The 21727-nt window shown below is 38.6% G+C and overlaps 1 protein-coding gene across 10 annotated transcripts in view; it reads left to right on the top strand.

Moving 5' to 3' along the window:
* KLHL15 (kelch like family member 15) overlaps nucleotides 1-21358 on the top strand; it is a 54920-nt gene extending 33562 nt beyond the window's left edge. For 4 of the 10 annotated variants that reach the window (XM_037901795.2, XM_037901793.2, XM_037901801.2 and 1 more), the window contains 2 exons: nucleotides 6015-6098; nucleotides 13977-21358. In XM_037901795.2, the coding sequence (XP_037757723.1) occupies nucleotides 6015-6098; nucleotides 13977-15086 (1194 nt within the window). In that variant the 3' untranslated portion in view covers nucleotides 15087-21358. The remainder of the gene's footprint in view (nucleotides 1-6014; nucleotides 6099-13976) is intronic. The other 6 variants (XM_043537985.1, XM_037901814.2, XR_006287880.1 and 3 more) reach the window with 5 other exon arrangements.
* Nucleotides 21359-21727: the final 369 nt, after the last annotated feature.

The following is a 21727-nucleotide window of genomic DNA, read 5'->3' as shown; positions in this document are numbered from 1 at the left end:
AGACTAACCAATTTATTTGAGCATAAGCTTTCATGAGCTACAGCTCACTTCATCCACTTTATGCATCTGATGAAGTGAGCTGTAGCTCATGAAAGCTTATGCTCAAATAAATTGGTTAGTCTCTAAGGTGCCACCAGTACTCCTTTTCTTTTTATTAATATTTAAACTTTTGTTGTCTGCACAAAATGTGTACAGTTCTGAAAACAAACTTTGAAATAACAACTTGGTGTTCCTTTCCATATTGAATTTGTTCAATTTACAAATAAAATGTAGATTTTTTTTTTTAACCTGCAGTTGAAAACTGACACTTGCAGTGGGTTTTTTGTCTTGTGCATCAGCACCTGTAGTAAATATTCAGAAATCAGGAGTAAAAGTCCTGATCCTGCAAAGACTTACAGATATGCTTAATTTTGCACGCTACATGTAGTCCCATTAACATTTGCTAACAATTTTGTTGTTTATAATTTACTTATAGTTCTTTGGATCCCAAAGTACTTCACTGATCATATCAGATATATATATAGCCTCAAAGATCAGAAGAGGATCCGTTAATTGCCAAATTAATAGTGTAAAAAACATTTCAAGCTTCTGAAAGAGGAAGTATTTATCAATAATAGAAAATTACCCCCCAAAAAATCTCAGTGTAGCTGAGAGACACAAGTTAGTAAAAGCACGGGTATGCAAAACAAGAATCCTTTAATTAAGCTGATGTGAGGGTTTTTTTTGTTCTTCACCATGACATGAATTTTGTATGGTCCATCATAACTTTGAGTTTTGTTGTTTTTGCCAAATTCTTCTTCAATGAATATATTTAAATGTGGGGTTTTTTGGTATGTAATTTGTTTTGTAGTTCAACTTTGGTCTTGGCATCTGGTAAATACATTATTTATCCAGTAAACCTGTTCTCAGTTAGATTATCTCACTTAAGTAGTTCCAAAACTTCAGTGGGAGTACGTGGGTGAACAGAGGTTTGCAGGATTTGGCCCTTTCTATGTAAAAATGTATATTTGAGCACTAATGCCTAAATTTATCAGATTTTTTTTTAAGTATAAGAGACAGCTAATTATATTAGAAATGTTTGCTACATTTTCATTTTGTTTTCTTCTGAACGGATTGTAATAATTGTATAGTTTACATAATTTACATTAAGAAAAGGAGTACTTGTGGCACCTTAGAGACTAACCAATTTATTTGAGTATAAGCTTTTGTGAGCTATAGCTCACTTCATCGGATGCTGTAGCTCACGAAAGCTTATGCTCAAATAAATTGGTTAGTCTCTAAGGTGCCACAAGTACTCCTTTTTCTTTTTGCGAATACAGACTAACACGGCTGCTACTCTGAAGCCTATAATTTACATTATGTGCCTATACTAACCTGAAGGCATATACAGAATAAATATAACTTAAATACAGTTTTTTAAAAATAACTTAAATGTTTCCATTAGATTAAAGAGACAAGGTAGGTGAGGTAATACCTTTTATTGGACCAAGTGACAAGTTTTTGATTTTTCTTACCCAGAGCTCTTCATCAGGTCTGGGAAACATAGAGTGTGGGAACTAAATACAAGGTGGAACAGATTGTTTAGCATAAGGATTTAAGTCATTATAAAAAAACATTCAAGGAGAAGTGGGCAGTTAACACCTCTGCAGTTGTAGCCCAAAGGAGGGTTACTGGGTTATAGATTGTTGTAAGGAGCCATAAATCCAGCGTCCTTTATTAAGTCCATGATTTTTAAGCTGTCCATCTACACTACGCAGCTTTTAGCAACAGCTACAGCCGTGCCGCTAAAAGGTACGCAGTGTAGCCTCTGTTTGTCGGCAGAAGAGAGCTCTCCTGCTGACAAAAAAAAAACTTCCACCCCCAACGAGCAGCGCAGCGTTAGCATTGTTGTCAGGACAGGGCTCCTGCTGACAAAGCGCTGTTCACACCTGCGCTTGTCCTTGGCAAAACTTTTGTCTTTTGGGGGTGTGTGTGTGTGTGTGTGTGTGTGTTTTTAACACCTCTGAACAACAAAAGTTTTGTCTTTCACTTGCCAGTGTAGATAAAGACTTAGGCCTTATCTACACTGCCACTTTACTCCGCTGAACCTTTCTCGCTCAGGGGTGTGAATAACATGCCCCCCTGAGCGCTGCAAGTTTCAGCGCTGTAAAGTGGCAGTGTAGACAGTGCACTTAGCATTGGTAACTATTCCCCTCAGGGGGTGGTTTTTTTTATTCCCAGCGCTGGTGCCGTGACTACACAGCCACGCAGCTGCGCTTTAACACTGCTAGTGAAGACATAACCTTAGTGTCTAAGGGCTAGACTACACTAGAATCGCTACAGCCGTGCAGCGGTAGCGCTGCTAGTGCAGATGCTCTCTGCCAATGGGAGACAGCTCTCCCATTGATACAATTACTCAGTCTCCCCCACAGGTGATAGGTATATCCACGGGAGAGCTTCTCCCACCAACATAGCATTGTCCACGCTGACGTTTAGGTCAGTGTAAGTTACGTCACTCGCGGGTCGGGGATGGCATTTCCACAACCCTGAACAACTTCAGTTATACCAAAGTAAGCGCTAGTGTGTACAAACCCTAACAAAGTTATGAATTTAAGTTCTCAGGCTCTTCTTTTGAAGGTGTTGTGCAGGTTTTCTTTGAAGATGAGAACTGAGGGGACAGATATGGAGTGAATGTTTTGTGAAAAGTGCTCACCCACGGGTGATAGGGTATGTTTTTTTTGTCTTTTTTTATTTTTCTGTGTGAGTTCATTCAAGGGTGTAATAGTTGTCTGGTTCTCATTGGGGCATTTAGTGCACTGAATAAGGTATACCACAGATTGATAAGTATGTGTAGGACCCATGGTTCTTGAAAGATATGTTATGGGAGGTATTGATCTTCATAGTAGTGTAGATATGTGTTCGTGTTTTACATCTATTATGGTAGGGTCTGGTGCCGTTCTGAGTTGGTGTGTCCTGGTATGTGGGGAGCTTGCTTCTGATGATGAGCTTGGCAAGGTTGGGTAGGGGGATGGTTCAAAGGCCAGAAGAGTGGGTTCAAGAAAGATTTCCTTCAGGATGTCCATTAAAAGATATTACCTCACCTACCTTGTCTCTCTAATATCCTGGGACTAACGTTGCTACAACAATACTGTAAAACCACATTAGATTAATGCATTTCCACCCCACTAATACTGAAGACTAAGTATCCGATTCTACAAGTTGCTGAGCAGTCTGGTCTTGATATTACAAAGCACTTATATGCAAGCTTAACTTTAATTATGAGTTGTCCCATTGATTACCAACTGATAGGGTTTGCAGTGTGCTCTATGGGTATGTCTACAAACCAAAGAAAAATCTGCAGCTGGCTAATGCCAGCTGACTTAGGCTTGCAGGGCTCAGGTTGCAGGGCTGTGTCATTGCTGTGTAGACTTCTGGGCTCAGGCTGGAGCCCAGGCTCTCGGATCCTGCAAAGTGGGAGGGTCCCAAAGCTCAGGCTCCAGCCCAAGCCTGAAAGTGTACACAGCAATGAAACAGTCTCAAATCTCGAATTGGCTGGCACAGGCCAGCCGCGGGTGTCTAGCTGCTGTGTAGACAGAGAATCATAGAAGATTAGAGTTGGAAGAGACCTCAGGAGGTCATCTGCTCCAACCCCCCTGCTCGAAGCAGGACCAAGCCCAACTAAAGCATCCCAGCCTGGGCTTTGTCAAGCCTTACATACCCTGTAAAAAGAAAAGGAGTACTTGTAGCACCTTAGAGACTAACATTTATTAGCTTAAGCTTTCGTGAGCTACAGCTCAGTGAGCTGTAGCTCACGAAAGCTTATACTTCGTAAATTAGCAGAATGGATCTTTGTCAGACCCAGGGAAAGCAAATGCTAGATTTGAGGGCTCACCTCTGAAATTGCTCTTCCCCCAATCAAACTCTTTTAGGGACGTACGTTTGAGTATCCTGTGGCCCTCAGAGAGCACCTTACACTTTTGTCCCAGAGTTTACAGGTCTTCAAATTCATGTATAGGTGTAATTGCTGCTGGTGGTTGTGGTCTATAAAGAGTTTCATGGTATGCGTTCTGCATGCTGTAGATATGACCTCTTTATATTTTACCTTGTCAGTTGACAAACCAAAACGCCTGCCATAGTAAAATACAAGGAAAGAGGCCATCTCCAAGGCATTCATGACCGCATAATAAAGGGCTTTATAGTTTTTCATGGAAACCAATTCCATGAGTTGCATCTAGAAACTAATATAAATTTCCAGAATACAACCCTAACATGTTCTTTTCACTGTTAGGTAAGCATGCCACTGTATTCTCCATCAGCTGGAGTTTTAGTTGTCTGTAGCACCAATTAGATCACAGTGAATAATACAGCACACAAGTGACAAAGGTACAGCTAATTATGGCAAGGTTGACATCTGTACAAAATAAATAAAAAATAAGTTGAAATATTTTATGTGTAAAGAAACAGGTAAATTTGCATTGCTTTATTAATGGCTTAGGACCAGGGTGGATTTGATGTAAATCATGATTTAAATCAGTAGTCAGGAAGACTCGATTTAATCATGGTTTTCTACATAAAAGTGCATTCTTGTTGGTTGTTATAACCTTAATACATATTCTTCACAATTCAGAGAGAGATGTAGGTTTCATTTTTAGAAGGTACACACTATACATTTTTAAACAGTGATTTATTTTGAAAACTTTTCAGATTAGTTTTACAGCTATATCCGAAAATGAATGATTGTTTGGTTATTTCATTTACCAAAGGTAATTGAAGCAGATATTTTTGAAGTCACTGGGAGGTGAACTATCTCCAATTCAACAGGTTAATCATTAATATTTGGAGGATTTTCTTGCCATGCTGTATTAGGAGGAGAGAACATCACCAGACAGACATTTAAATTGTTTTATTTAACTAAAACAACAATGTTAAGTATTCTGGATTTTTTTCTTCAACAGCAAACGTATAATATTTTAACAAAAAAGCTTATGTCCCTCCCTCCTCACATTTATCTCCAGACTTCTTCTCCTTGTCCAGATCTATTCCGCCCCCAACAATCTTCTATTCATTGACGTTTTTGAAACTTTGCACTTTTAGAGAGTGGTAAGGGATTGACTCTGTGTACACAAATTTGCAGAGGGACAATAGAGTTGAGGTCTTTTATTTCTCACCTCTATATAACTATTTATTTAAAAACATTTTTGCTGTTAACAAGCATGTTACCTCAGGTGACACACATCCACAGTTTGAGACCTGCAAAACTAAGCATCTCTGATGGTATCTTCTAGACTGAGCCCCATTGGGTAGATAGATTATTTAGGTTAATCTTTCTGTACAGAAGCCTGTGGAACCCAATAAGATTGGGTCCCTAATCCATGAACTATTGGAACTCATTTAAAAAACTTTTCTTAAACATTACATCAATATATTGTCTCATACTACAGAATTAGGATTTATAATCCCTATTTCATGATGAGATATCTTTGATCTATAATGTATCTGAATTAAAACTATCTTTAGATAGGTTTTTTCCTCAAAAGTCATTTAATCAAAAAAATCCAATTTTTTTTTATTTAAAAAAAAAAATGGCCACTGTGCTATCAGAACATCCAGAAAGCACCAAAGGATCTAACGAAACACCCCTCGAAATAAAAAGAAAGGAAACTCTTTTATATGGAGGGGGCAAACACAGCTTGCACTGTTTCCTCTTGAAGCTTTGACCAATCAACGTAATCTCATACATGGAGCTCTTTATTATACATTACACAACAGTAAAGTTGTCTGAAATTAATCTGTCGTCACTATATGCATTTCTAGAGTTCTTGTCTCTCTAGTATGTAAATATAATTATGTAACTCAATTATGTAAGTTTCAGTTAGGATACTTGGTAAAGTGGCCCCACCAGCCCTACTTATTCTTCTTATGTCATCAGTATTTCTAGAATAACAGATCTCTAATAGTGGAGTTGGTTTTTTTTCTTTTAAGTTTTCTAATGCTTTTGGAGAACTCTGGCTTGACAGTCTTTTGTTTCCCCACAGAACAGGTGTGGCGTGTTTTCCCATTCTAACCTGCCAATGTGGCTAGACCCTGTCCTGGAGGAGCCACCTTTTAGTATGAGAAAGGTAGTTCTGTACCTGTTAAATAGTTGGCCTCTGTGCTAAAAAGAAGGCAAATAGTACAAACAATGGTGATTATTTTTTGGTGTGCACTTATAGGAGCTGAAATGAATCCACCCATCATCTCATTACACACAGACGACCAAACAGTAGTTAGATGGCAGCAACTTTAGCTCACCATTGACTTGGGATGGACATGAAACAGGCAATCTGGAAGTACAAACTTATGCATCTCATTACTGATTTCTCGTAGATAAAGCGGAGGTATCGTTCAGTTCGTGCATTTCTAAGATTATAATTGATAAAACAGATGAGTTGCAGAAAACGTAGTTGAAAATGAAAAATGTTCTTAGAGTGAGCAGGATGTCATTCAGCTCAGTATAGATGTTGATCTGACTGTGTATTGTGTGCAAATATTAATATCCAATATTTATACATAGAGGAGATGAATATCCTTAAAATGGATTTTTAAAAAGCTTAATAGTCAGGTTCACTGTTAGGAATATTACAACTATGAGTGGAAAATATTCTTCTGTTGTATGAACTAGTGTATGAGTAACATATACACTGTTTCAAAGGATTATGTCAACTAGATATTGAAATTTCATGGCAAGGAAAATTAGGAATTATTTGGTGGTAGAACCCTAAATGGGATGAATATGGAAGCTATAACATCAAAGCAACTGTGTCAATTCTCATGCATATCTGCTCTCCAACATCTTCTGTTTAAGTCTCAGTCCCATGTTCCCAGCAGAACACTAATCATTTAACCCAGTCTACGCTTACAGGAGAACCTCTCCCAGTCCAATGTATTTTGATAGAACTAAAATATGTCCCTGTTTTTCTCACCAAACGTCCCAGTTTATAGTTTGCGTTGTCAGATATGCTATCTTATCTATTTGTATAACTAGAGATTTACCATGGTTTAGAAAATAACCTAATGAAATCTTCCTTTCTTTACAAAGATACTTGGCCAGCATTGCAAATGTAAATATTAACAGTAATTCCAGGGCCTAGCATTCCTGTGAACTAGATGCTTCAATTTAAGTGTTGTTTTTTAGCAAGTCGCCTATTTTAAAATATTTTTGTCCAGAAGAGCACTTTAGTAAAAACTCACTTAATTTTAATAGTCTCTTTTTTTGCTTCTGTGCCTTTCATCTTGGGCATCCAGGGCAGAGTGGCTTGGATAGCCACAGAAAATAGGGGCACGAGAGAACTAAAGATATGAGGGTGGAGTATTGGAGGAAAGAGAAACAAGCAACAAAGAAGGGAACAATGACTAAGGCCATGTCTACACTACCAATTTTTGTTGACAAAAGTGTTGTTGACACCCAAAAGGTGACATAATAAAAATCGGAATTTCATGTTCACACTTGCTCCCTCTGTTGGCAGATCACGTACAGATTGGGAGCACCTTTGTCAACAGTGTGAGCACTGCACTGTGGGTACCTATCCCACAGTCCAGCTTGACACCTTCTGTTGCAAGGTGTGGTGGGAAGGCGGAGTGGGTCGCAGCACAGCTTGGGATCTGGCTAAATGTCCTGTGATGCATTGATTTATGTCCCAGCACTCCATGGGCTTCCTGATTTCTTTCGTGGCATTTCTGCAGCGGCCATTCTCTGCTGTGCACCCCAGCATCTTTGTGAGAAGGAATGGATCCTGAACTGCTCTTCTATGCTCTGTTAACTGTCATGAAGACATGGCAGTGCAGTTCATCATCAAGTTCCTAACTGAAGACTTGCAGGCACCCGACATTCTGAGTGACATGGATAGGAGCAACTTTAGATTGCTTTTGGCATTACAGAGCAATTGCATAGGGTAGACTGTCACTTTTGGGCTCGGGTAACAAGCACGGAATGGTGGGATCATATCATCATGCAGGTGTGGGATGAAGAGCAGTGGCTGCAGAACTTTCGGATGTGGAAAGCCACCTTCCTGGAACTGTGTGCAGAGCTTGCCCCAGACCTGTGGTGCAAGGACACCAGAATGAGAGCTTTCAGAGTAGCAGCCGTGTTAGTCTGTATTCGCAAAAAGAAAAGGAGTACTTGTGGCACCTTAGAGACTAACAAATTTATTTGAGCATAAGCTTTCGTGAGCTACAGCTCACTTCATCGGATGAGTCCTCTCAGTATGAGAAGTGTGTGGCAATCACTGTGTGGAAGCTGGCGACTCCAGACTGCTACCGGTCGGTCGCCAATCAATATGGAGTGGGGAAGTCAAGCGCTGGGGCTGCATTAATGCAAGTGTGCAAGGCAATACGTGGCATCCTGTTACGAAGGACTGTGACTGTGAGAAATATGCATGAAATAGTGGACGGCTTTGCAGAAATGGGGTTCACTAACTGTGGGGAGGCGATAGATGGTGCATACATTCCAATTTTGGCACCAGACTACCTTGTAACAGAGTACATCAATAGGAAGGGGTACTTCTCCATGGTGTTGCAGGCGCTTGTGGATCACTGAGGACATTTCACTGACATCAACGCAGGGTGGTTTGAAAAGGTGCATGACGCATGCATCTTTAGGAACACTGGCCTGTACAGAAAGCTGCAAGCGAGGACTTTTTCCAAACCAGAAGATTACTGGAGGGGATGTTTAAAAATGCCCATAGTGATCCTGGGAGACTGGGTGTACCCCTTACAGCAGTGGCTCATGGAACCTTACACAGGACACCTGAAGAGCAGTAAGGAGCGGTTCAACAACAGGCTGAGTAGGTGCTGGATGACCGTTGAATGTGCCTTTGGCAGATTAAAGGCGCGCTGGCGATGCCTTTATGGCAGGCTAGACCTTAATGAGGATAATATTCCAATGGTCATAGCTGCATGCTGTACATTGCATAATCTCTGTGAAGCTAAGGGTGAAAGGTTTGCTCAGGGGTGCAATGCTGAGGCAGACCCTTAGCTGCTGATTTGGAGCAGCCAGATACTAGGGCTTTCATAGGAGCCCGGAGCTGGGGGGGGGTGGCAGTTTGAATGAGGGAGGCTTTGAGGCAGCACTTTGACAATGAGTACCAGTAATGTATATCTCTGTCACTGGTGTTAGATTTCCTAGGACGCAATGGTGTCATTTTGGGTCTTGTGTTCCTGTAAGAGAATGATTACAATGCCTGTGCAGGTACTAGTAGTGCCTGCAATCTCAATTTTTAGAAAGAAAATAAAGACGATTCACCATTAAAAAGCTTTGCTTTTGTTAAACAAGAAACAGCACACACAAACACATAGATGCCTGCTGGGATAGGAGGAGCTAGGGAAGGACAGACTTTGACAACTGTCTGTAGGTCCAGCTATTGTGAAAGTTGTTCGAGGGGGTGGAGTGAAGGGGAAACGAGAAGTCCTGGAAAGTGGAAATGAATGTGCGGGCAGAGTTGTGGGGGAGCATGGAAAAGTGTGCTGCAGGGGAGGGTGAGCACAGATCTCCCAGAATCTGAGTCAAGCAGGGCTGCATCTACGCTACAAAGCAAATGGCTTGAATCCTGGCTAACTTGAGCTTGGACCCTCCAGCCCTGCAGGGTCCTTGGATCCTGGGTCCGAGACCTGGGTTAGCGCAATGGCAGGGGTGGGGGGTTAGGCTTGAGTCAGGGCTTACGTGCAGGCTTACGTTGCAGTGTAGACATACTCTAAATTATCTCTGCCTCTGTTTCCATATGTGTAAAATGGTAATAATGCTTCTCAGAGTAGTGGTAAGATAAATTCATTAATACTTGTACATCACTTTCCTTTTTTAACTATATACAAAGATATTTTAAAAATATGGTAAAACCATCTTGTTGGTTATGTATACCTGTAATTTGTTTCCCTTTAGGAGAGAGGCTAGATGAAGGTTTTCCCAACTATGTCCTATTTTTTCATCTTACTCTATAGTATAAGTATGACAAACTTATTAACCTTTGTCTGGTTTTATTTTTGTCAGTCTTTGCTTGATTTGCTTTGCTGCTGCCTTTAATCCATATGTGTTGATCCTGCAGGGTCTTCCTTTTCCTGTTTTATTTCTGATACTCATTTTTTCCCAAATACTCCTTTGTCTTGACGTATTGATGAAAAGTAGCACTGCAATGATCTAGATCTGCACTGAAATTTAGGGGAGGGCGGTATCTTCTGTGGAAGCTAGTATCACCACAAACCATTTTACATCATCAATCCAAACTGTTCTCATAATCCTGCCTCTTGTTGAGATGAATGGGAGGAAGGTATATTTTCTGTAACAGACATCACTATATACAAGCTGTTAAACAAGATGCTGCTTTTACAATATCCTTTGAATATTTTTATTCTGTTGCTTAAAAGGCAATAATGAGGGTCAGAGAGGAAATAAGAAGAAAACCTAGTATTCCCAGGTGTTGTATTTCTTCTGATCTTTTATCAGTGTGCAAGTATCCAAACAGTGGGTAATCTGATAGCACTGTATTTTTAAATACAATAATATCTGCTGTTGGTATTCACTTATTTTTACCTTTCTTCAAATTTTCATAGTAAGTACACTAACTACTCCAACATAACTGGTTTTGTTAAAAAATGTATTGGTAATCAAATTTTGTTGTTTCTCAGCTTTCTTTTAAAATTAATGGGAGCAGCTAATGCACATTATGTATTCACGTTACCTGAAAATTTATTTTTTTAAAATTCAGCCATTGTACTGAAAGAATGAGGGAAGTATCTGAGAGTTTCATTTCTTTGGTCTTTTTACATTTTTAAAATAGCAAAGATAACTTGGTGTTGAAATATTGGTTTTGAAAAACTGCTTCCTTTCTTGAGGTTAAACTTCGATACAAAATATAGCTATTCTGCATACTCCTATACAAATCTGTAGCATTTTCTAGATCTGTATAACTTTTATATATATATTAGCTTTTATAAAATCTCATATCTTACATTTAGATGGCAGACTATTCATACTGAGTTAGGTAGGATCAGCATGGATCCAAGTTCTTGAATTTTTCTAAATGTAAGTTTTGTAGCTTCGCATTCTGTAATTCTGTAGTCACAAGATGATTGGACATGCAGCTTGGAGATACTTACTATAGAAACAAGCAAAGGAATCTCAAGTTAAATTCTTCTATAATGGGCATAATGTTCATGTTCAGGCATTTTATGTATGCATATTATAAATATGTGCTTATGTAAAATGGCATACATGGCACTGTGGTATAAAGGTTTCATTAACTTGGAATGGCCACATTACTCAGGAGTGAGGAAATTGCAGGTGAGCTATGCAGGTCATCCAAATGAGTCCTGATAAAATCTTTATCCTCTATATTCCACATCTGGCTGAAAAACAGTTTTGGAGAGATTTTAAAAATTGTATTGAGACTGTTGAGTTACCATGAGTCTAATTGTACACAGCGTAGAGGGAGAAGAAAAATTAAAACAAATACACTTAAAATGCCTATGAAATTATTCTAATCTAAAGTAACTTATTTACAAGAAAAACGAGTCACAACTTTTAAGTCTGATATTTTGGGACCTTGCAAGTTCTGTGTCCCTCAGTGGGAAGCTGGGAATCTCTCCTTTCTGATGGCATAAGGCTCCCATTTCCAGCCCTGGAGGGGTTTGCAAGATATCAGACCTTAAACCCTTCAATCTGTCTCTGATCTTGGGCATTTTGGCCTTTGGGTTAGTATAATTTGAGAGGGATAGAGAAAATTCTATTTCAGGCTGACTTTTGAATTTCTGTTTTGAAGCTGCTCAGAGTTTGGAATCTCAGTATAAGTAGTGATGGAGATGGCAAAGTGCAGGTGAGGTGAGCGAAGGTGCATGATAAATGCAGTTTATCACACGGATCTAGTCATCATGTGGATGTATATGTTACGTACATGTTTTATATATATTACAGGTGGAGATGGTAGCACTGCTTATAGCTGAGTTTACCTAACATTTTCTATTGTAAGACCTTGCTTTTTAGTTGCTTATAACTTTGCCAAACTGTTTTCCGTGTTGTATATCTGCCCCAGGCTAAATTTGTTTGGGAATGTTTAAACAAAAATAGTTCAGCTATTTCTAACAATGAGATTTCCAACAATGAGAGGTAAAAGTACATTATACAGCCATTTCATTAAGGAAGGCCTCAAGCCTCCATACTTAGGAGAGGAGGGACTTGAAACTTAGCAGAGGGGTCATTCTGGTGCAAGAGGTGTGCCTTTTGCAGTCCCCATAAAAATCCACCTATACTTGGTCAGGCTTGGCCTCTGAAAAATGTCTGGACATGCTCAATAGACGTTTGTGAAAGGTTGGCAGCATTATTCTCCTAAAATTATCAGCACTGAACATACTTCATTCCCACACGGCTTCTATGTGCTGACCAAACTGAGAATGCACCATCCGCACAAAGTGACTGAGCACGGTCCATTCCAGGGCTGCCAGGCTGAATGAGACTTTTTCTGCAGTTGCTCTTTCCAACAACTGAGGGCCACAGTGGTGGCAGGCACTAAAACTGAGAATGGAGAATGACTGTGTTATGCTCTTAAGGCTGCCCCTGTTGATGTCTAGGCAGCAACAAGGAGGAGGAGGAATCAGACTGACTTGTTCAAATGCAGAGGCAAGAGGAGAATATGGATAGGGTAGCAGGTGGAGGCTGTGGGGATATAGGAACAAGAGGGACAGGGTTAGGCTGTAGGGGTGATAGAGCAGAGGAAGCAAGGATAGAAGAAAAGAGGACAGGCTGAGGCGGGACAGTAGGGTCTGTAACCACTAGAATACTCTTCCAGAACCTGGAATAGAATCAAGATTTCCTGAGTTCCAACATTCCTTTGCTGTCAGCAAATAGCCACGAAACCCACTGGCAAAGTGTGTCTCATCTCTTTCTAATGGGTGGTCCACATAGCAGTAGAACTATATATTAATCTCTACTTGTTGCTCTGTTGGCTGAAGTGGTAGAGATCTGTGCTGTGGGTATGAAAGTTCTAACCCTTCTGAAGACCCATGTATTATTTCTTTTAATATAGGTTGTTTTTCTTTGATAAAATAGTGTGCATAAGTAGAAAAACTTAGCACTTTATAGTTCTTTTAATCCATAGATCTGAAAGTGAATTACAAAAGCAGGCAATTAATATTGCTATTTTACAGATAAGTTTGTGTGCATGTATTTCAATATTAATAATTTACACATATGTATATTATACAGACACTTGAAACCTATGTCCATATAATTTAGTATAGTAAAGACCCAAAAGATTGGAAAAAACAATTATGCCCCTTGTAGTGGCATTTTTTTATTTACAATGAAAGGAAGAGAGACATTAGTAATATAAAGCTAACAAAATTATGAAGTAAACATCTACTTGATTCTGAAGGTATAATAACATTTGTCTCCAAATTGCATTTTATGTCATGTAATCCAGTAGTGACACTGATTTTCCCCCCCTCTGCCCCCCCTTTTCTGGTCTGGCGGGAAGTATAGCACCACCTGGTGCTGCTTTGCAGTTATTATTTATGTAAGAAAAATTGGAAGCTTGGAACTATCAACATTTTCAAATGTAGATGCTTATCTCCTATATTTAGACACTTAAATAAAAGTGAGCTGCCTTTTTTTCCAGAGGTACTGACACAACTCCAGTCAAAGTCAGTGGGATTGAAGGTGCTCAGAATTTTTGAAAATCAACCCAATTTTATTTAGGTACGCGCATGGGGTTTAGGGAGTAGGTTTTGAAATCTTTGGCCTCTGTCTCAACCTCAATAATATCTTGGGGAAGAAATAATGTGTTGCCTCTGCATACATTTTAAGTACACAGTTTATGTAGCTTATCTGTCTCAATACTTGAACATAATTGTCCTTCAGGTTTCTCAGAATAAAATTAAGCATAATCTTTTAATGATTTACGGTAATTAAATGGTTCTCTATGCTGTTTTTCCTTGGTCAACATTTTAACTGTTTTTTAAAAATGTATCCATAGGTAAAAACATCAGAGTTTTATCGATACTCTCGGCAGCTGCGGCATGAAGTTGACCAAGCCATGAATTACTTTCATAGTGTTCACCAGCAGCCTTTGATGGAAATGAAATCCAACCGTATTCGTTCTGCCAAACCCCAGACTGCAGTATTTAGAGGAATGATAGGACACAGCATGGTAAATAGCAAAATTCTTCTCTTGCACAAACCCAGGGTCTGGTGGGAACTAGAGGGCCCTCAAGTACCTTTACGACCAGACTGCCTTGCCATTGTCAATAACTTTGTATTCTTGTTAGGAGGGGAAGAACTGGGCCCAGATGGTGAGTTTCATGCTTCCTCCAAAGTATTTAGGTATGACCCTAGACAAAATACTTGGTTGCGAATGGCAGACATGTCTGTTCCACGCTCAGAGTTTGCTGTTGGTGTTATTGGGAGATACATCTATGCGGTTGCTGGGAGAACAAGGGATGAAACATTTTACTCGACTGAACGGTATGATATCACTACAGACAAATGGGAATTTGTGGATCCCTATCCAGTCAATAAATATGGTCATGAAGGAACTGTACTCAGTAACAAGTTGTATATCACTGGGGGAATTACTTCATCTTCCACTTCTAAGCAGGTGTGTGTATTTGACCCCAGTAAAGAAGGGACGGTGGAACAACGAACGAGGAGAACTCAAGTGGTCACAAATTGTTGGGAGAACAAATGCAAAATGAATTATGCAAGATGCTTTCACAAAATGATTTCCTATAATGGTAAGCTTTATGTCTTTGGTGGTGTTTGTGTGATCTTGAGGGCCTCCTTTGAGTCACAAGGGTGTCCTTCTACAGAGGTTTATGACCCAGATACTGATCAGTGGACTATTTTGGCTTCTATGCCAATTGGAAGAAGTGGTCATGGTGTAGCTGTTTTGGACAAACAGATAATGGTTCTTGGAGGCCTTTGTTACAATGGTCATTACAGTGATTCAATTCTCACCTTTGATCCAGAGGAAAACAAATGGAAAGAAGATGAATACCCAAGAATGCCCTGCAAGCTGGATGGTTTACAAGTTTGCAGCCTGCACTTTCCCGAATATGTACTGGAGCATGTTAGACGTTGCAACTAAAAAAACAAACAAAACAAAACACCCTCCCAACCCCAATGAAACACAAAACACTATGTCTAATTTGACAGGAAAACAAAGCAGATTTAATTCATTTAAAGACATTGGCTTGTATGTAAAAAAGCTATTAGATGCATAGAGAAACGGGATGTACAGGGAATGCACCTACCAAGTTTATTAGAAATGCCAATAACTGTGGACTCGTATTGTAAACGTTTTGCTTTTTATTTTTTTTAAACAAACACTGCTGTATGTGAGGTGGAGTGGAGGGGGGGAGAAGAAAAATCTATTTTTCAGTGTGTTTACTTTTTTCCTTTTTCTTTGTGGCCTTTTATGTCCATGCAATAAGTTTATTCTGTATAATGGCCATCACAGCAGCATCCTTCTTGGAACCAGTTGAATAAAATGATCTACTTATGGGGAGAAGGGGGACAGAAGAATATATATTGTACATTTTAATTTTCATTAAGTGTCAGGATAGGATTCAGCAGCCTTACTGGGGGAATACCTGACTTAAACTCTAGTGACAAGGGTTTCATTTTGTTCCTGTAAGTTGTGGTGGACATTTTATTTTCTCCATTTATGAGTACTCACAGTCCAGTTTGGTAGTTTGTTTGTTTTTCCCGTAAGTACATTTTAAAATGATCTTAACCTTTGTGCATGGCTTTTCCTTGGATTTGTACAGTAGTATCAGTAAGTCTGCCAAAAAATGCAAGTTATACATTTCCTGTTAAACTGATGAAGCATTTTTATACTCAAACACTATTTCTATGCTGCCTTCTATTGTCTGCATTGTGTTTGGTGGTGAGTAAAATATATACACACACACATGCATACCCTGTAAGATCTATATACAATGCATCTTTTTATGTGCAATTAGGGTATTATATTTTTAACCAGGGCACAGATTCAGCCGTGTCTGTTGAATTTTAGAGATGATAGCATTTTTTCTTGAATTAAACATTACACAGTCCTTAAGTAACTGGAGGCCTAGTTTGGTATCAAAGAAGCCTGTCTTTGGTATACACTGATTCATTCAGTAATATTTAAACTCTTTATATTAATAATATGTAATGAACTGTTAACAGTTTGACATTTTATATATTATTTTAAAAAAGTAAATACACCTTACCCAGTTACAGTCCTTCGCTTTTGAATGTGTTGCCTTGTTTTTAATAGAAATCAGAAATGTGTCCGTAAGCAAGCATGAACACTACACTAACCTGCAGTTTTTTGTCAGACCTGGATATACTCTTATTTTTAGGAATGGCATCGCTTGTAGTTGTGTTGAAGTGATGTAATCTAATATTTTTTGAAGCATCAACTGATATGAACTGCTATGTTCTAAAAATATGGGGTTAGGCAGTTGGGGACAATGTTTACCATTTCTGTAACCTTTAAAATACAAACCTATAGCTACTGACCTCATACTTCCTGAAATAAGACTTGTGATCCAAGAGGGCTTGAATAACTGCACCATGTTTGAGCACTTTGTTAACTTGTTGACTTTTACTGACTGTAGATTGGTGAGACTCTCCACCAAGATAAACACTATTATAAAAGTAAAGCATTAAAATCCTAGTTCTTTCACACTGGTGTGAAATTAGCCTCTTCTGGAGTCAAGAGGGAAAAGATTTCCTCTCTAAAATTTGAGGCCAACACTGAGCTCAAATATGCAGGGACAGACTGCTGATGTAAGCTTGTAAAATCATCTGCTGACATGAAACTCTGTAACATTAGATTTTACAAGATATGCAGTAATGGTTGAGAATCCATTTCTGTTTCAGCATCTCCCAGCCAGAAGTCACTGTAGAAAAGGAATGTACAGTACTCAGGGAGTTCAAAAGAATGCACTTATAAGGGACCAAATACACCCTAAATTTGCTATGATAAATAGCAACAAGTTTGTTTGGCTAAATGAAATTAGAAATGAATAATGGATATTAAAATGTTTTGTGAAATGCACCATGCTGACATTTAATGGTATCTTTGTTTTCTTGTAGTAATGTTCTTTCAAGTTCTGGATTGAGAGAGATGGGAGGACATGGAGTTACATTGCAAGTTAGCAGATTTTATTTTTTTAATTAGCAATAATTTAGCAAAGCAGAGTTGGTTACTGTAATCTTTGATCAAAAGAGAATTTACACCACCATAGCTGGAATGATAAAGGATGTCTAAGTCAGAGATGGCTGGACCAAATGTTCACATTCAGTCTTTTGGTGCAGACCACAGCTTGCAGTTAAATGTAATTCTTTGCTTATTATTTTCCTATATTTTTCAATTTACAAGTACAGAATTTAATTTGTTTCACTTAGTAATTTGAACTACAACCTTTCTGGTATAAGCCAAGGCTCCAGCCTTTGCCATGAGATGTGTGCAGATGGATCCCTGCTGCCAGGCGGGGCACCATTGACTTTTTGATGGGCCCTGCTCAGGTGCAGGGTTTCTGCCTGTGTATATTTTATTGCAGAATCAGGGTTCAAGACAAGTTATCTTATTTTTACTCCTGTTTTGATCTTTTTGTTACTTAGCCCATTTTCTGACATGTTGTTATGTGAATGGGACAGCAAAGATTAGTAGTCCTGCTGTCTAGGTAGGCTTGTACAAGCCTATCATGTGTAATATTGAGCATTTCACCCTGCTACCTAGGGGTGAGCTGGGGAACCATTGTTGATCTGGAAATTTGGTCTTCCATGATTTAAGTATAACAGGCTAAAGAGAGGTTTCAGAGTAACAGCCGTGTTAGTCTGTATTCGTAAAAAGAAAAGGAGTACTTGTGGCACCTTAGAGACTAACCTCATGCTCAAATAAACTGGTTAGTCTCTAAGGTGCCACAAGTACTCCTTTTCTTTTTAGGCTAAAGAGAGAAGGCCAAGATTTTACAAAAATGGGTATCTAAAGTTATGTTCCTAAATCTGTAGTTCAGCACCTACGTAAGTGGCCTGATTTTTCTAAAATGCTGAGCACCCTGCAGCTCCCTCTAAAGGCAAAGGGAATGCTGGATGCTTGGTACTCTTGAAAACAAGGCTAGTTATTAGGTGCTTATGCCCCTTAGACCATATTTAACTTCAGGCACCCAGTTTTTACAATCTTGTTTAAGGCCTGTAATACTAGTTACTTTGTGAAATTCTAACTTGAACTAATTATTGGTTTCATCTTCAGCTGATGTGTTGGCTGTAAACATTTGAGAATTATTGGAATTTGCTTGGTTCAGAATGTCTGGGAGGCTGGAGAATGTTTTGTAACATACATTTCTACCATGCTCATTATTTCAGTCAATAAATATATAATTAATCCACATTATCTTTTACATTGTGATGTAGCTTTTGAAAAAAAATTAATTTTTGATATAGCTTAGAGGGATGTTTTCTTTTTCACTAAACCATTTTGTGTGCATTTGCCTTTAGTACCCATGCTCCTTTGTCAGTGCTTAAACAAAAACAAACAAAAAAATCAAGGCTAGTTAATCAGAGACTTGCATGTCATCATTGAGATCTTTTGAATATGATTATTATATTAACTCGGGGTTTTTTTTGCCACTTAAATGTGCCCCTAGTTAATGAGGAGAAAGGTAAACCCTAACCCTTTATAGTAAAATTGCTCATTTATCTCCCCCATTCCTTTTTTTTACTTTTTAAAACTTGGCACACAGCCTGCTTTTAAACAGCAACAGTACTCAACGTTGTAAAAAGGGACAGACATACTTAGTCCAATCTCTGTTTCTCAATTTAAAAAAAAGTTCGTGTTGGGTTCTTGTCTAGCTGTCTGTTTCCTTCCTGGTTCTAGGAGGAACCCTGTTTTCTTATTAGGGGCCAGAAGCTGCAAAGTGCTGAGCACTTCATGAAATGTGCTGAGTACCATCAGTTCTCATTGGGAGCCCAGCATGCTCAATACCAGGCAAGTTTGCAAAAGAACTCAGTACCTATTTAAGCACCAAAGTAAGTGGCCAGATTTTCAAAATTAAGCCATTAGCACTGGGTGCGCTGAGCACTTGTGAAAGTCTGGCTGTATAGATTCAGCTGGAAGGAGGCAATTACTGATTCTGTAGAAAGAGGCAACTACTATTTCAGAAAGCTCACTAGCCTGAGGGACCTGTGGCAATTCAAGGCCTGATGATTTTGCTGTCTACTTTCGTATGCTTTATGCCATTGGAAAGCTTAAAATCCCTGCTTTTCAGTGCTATATAGCAGTCACTAATTCCTAGTCCTAGTGGTTTGTGACTTTAACACTCTTGGGGTATGCCTACATAGGGATAAAAGACCCATAGCATGGCCGCAGCTAGCCCAGGTCAGCTGACTCGGGGTCAGGCTGCAGGGCTAAAAATCATTGTGTAGACATCTGGGCTCAGGATGAAGCCCGAGCTCTAGGACCTTCCACTCTATACAGAGATTTTTTTTCAGCCCTGGAACCTGAGCCCCGCAAGTCCAAGTCAGTTGAACTGGGCCAGCTGTGAGTTTTTTATCTCTGCATAGGCATAACCTTTGGGCTCTGAGACATGCAGTCCTGTCATCTTGCTCTTGGGACCTTCTTTCTGCAGAAGCAAATGCTGCCTTTTTACTGATAATATAATAATCATCCACATCCAAGATGGAGCTTCTTCCTACACTCAGGAAGCAAAGGATAAAATTAAATGTACAAATTAAATTAGGTTAAAAACCATACATTACCAATACTGGTCTTTAACTCAACGTGACCACTTCGTAAAGTGCGGGTTGGCTTGAGGGTATATCATCAGCTGCTTTTTCTGAAATACACAATTCTGCACCTTATGTCTTTTGTTTCATAAAGGACTAACTGAAGAAAAATCATGCATTTTTAAAATGGGGATGTCATTGACAGGAATGTTTTGCCTTTATTGAAATATTTTTTTCTTGACAAAAAAAATAGGGAATTGGGCTTCAATTCTTCAGACATAGGCATGTTTTTAGCTTTACATAGATGAGTAGTCCATTGAAGTAAAATTAAAAGCTATGCCAACTATTTAAAAGTCTATTCACATGTCAAGTTAAGCGTGTGCCAAAATGTCGGTAGGATTGGAGCCTTAGAGAGAATTTACTTTCCCTCTACCTCTGTCCAATATAGTACCTTGTGAATTTATTCTAGTAAGCATGTTATGTCACAGTTAAAACACTCAAGTTGTATGGAAAGGGTAAAGGAGGAAACACAAAAGGAAAGATATGTTAGCTATTTAAAACTAAGTTTTCCAATGTTTTATAAGTAACAGTTTGAGATTTTAATGTTTGTAAGACAATCTGAAAAAGTTTAAAATAAACACTAGTGACTACTTTTGTTATGGCATCTGTATTTTATTTTTCTTGGATTGCTAAATCTACAGTTTCAGCATGTGTAAGCTGTTAAAACAAGTACACACTACATTTGAAGTAAAACTAAAAAAATTATGCTGATGGCATCTGTAATCTTAACAAAATATAGTACTGTTAAACAGGTGGCAGAAAAATAGACTGCTGAGCACAGCTTCCCTGGACTTCCCCTCTCCCCAAATTTCAGCACATGTTTCTGTGCTTTTTAAAAAAGTTTGCAGTACCAAATTCAAATAATATTTAGATTATAATTGAGTTGGTAGCTGGGGGAAAACCACTTTCTACTTGCAAGTGATATTCCTTATATAGCGCATGGGGGAAAGAAAGGTTGGTGTAAACATAAAAAATGAAATGTTACATAGAACTGCAGTAATAGCTATACTTTTATAGAAGGTTTTTATTTCCTCAGTGAACCCTCCTAACTAACATTTAATGCAGGTCATGGGAATAGATGGAGGGAATAGCAAACCTCCCAGTCTGATTTTCTCTTTTCCTATGTATTATTTTGCAGAGCTTTAAAAAATGAATTCTCATAAATTGAAGAATGTAATTTCACTGTAGTTTCATAACTTTCCAGTCCTGTATGAGATGGTTGTGTTTTGAAAAGAATGTTTCCAGTAAGTTGATGGAAAAAGTTATTTGCGAGTTCTTCTGTGTGTGCTGTAGCAATTGGAAGTAGTCTGCCTGTTTAAAAACAAATATAGAGAGTTTTTATGTACATTTTTGGTTAATTGTCTAATATTCACCCCAAGGCTGCTATAAAATTCTTAGAATAATTTAAGGTTTGCCTTTTATAACTATTTTAAAAAGCCTTTGGTTTTTGGCAGAAGTTAACTTTTCCTAGCTATGGATACAATATGTTCAGACGTGTATGTGCTCTGTTCTGTTTTTAAACTGAAAAAATGTACAAACTGTGTATAAGAAAAGTGTAAATAAAATATTTTTCATCTTTAAGCACACGGTTGCGTAATCTCTGCAATAACTAAATGCAGTATACCTGGAGATCTTTTTTTTTGCACCCAAGACTTGTGGATCCAATTGGATAAGTATTATCTTAAAAAAAAAAAAAAAAAAAAAATGCAATTCACAAAGCTGTATTAACACCCTAAAAAGTTTCAATAAGTCAAGTTGAATATGTTTGTACAGAGTACAGGCGTTGCCTTTTGGTGGTTTTTTATAATCCTCCTCTTTCAAATCCCCCACACATCCCCAAGACATATTCTCGTGTGTTCATGTGCTCTAGGGCCTAGTCTAATCCCCATTTGAGACAATGGTGCCTTTCAGTTGACTTCACTAGGCATTGGATCAGGCCTGTACTGTGTC

Source organism: Chelonia mydas, chromosome 1 (genome assembly GCF_015237465.2).
Source record: "Chelonia mydas isolate rCheMyd1 chromosome 1, rCheMyd1.pri.v2, whole genome shotgun sequence".
Lineage (NCBI taxonomy): Eukaryota > Metazoa > Chordata > Testudines > Cheloniidae > Chelonia > Chelonia mydas.
The sequence above is the reverse complement of the archived record's forward strand: the minus strand, read 5'-3'. Positions and strand labels throughout refer to the sequence as shown.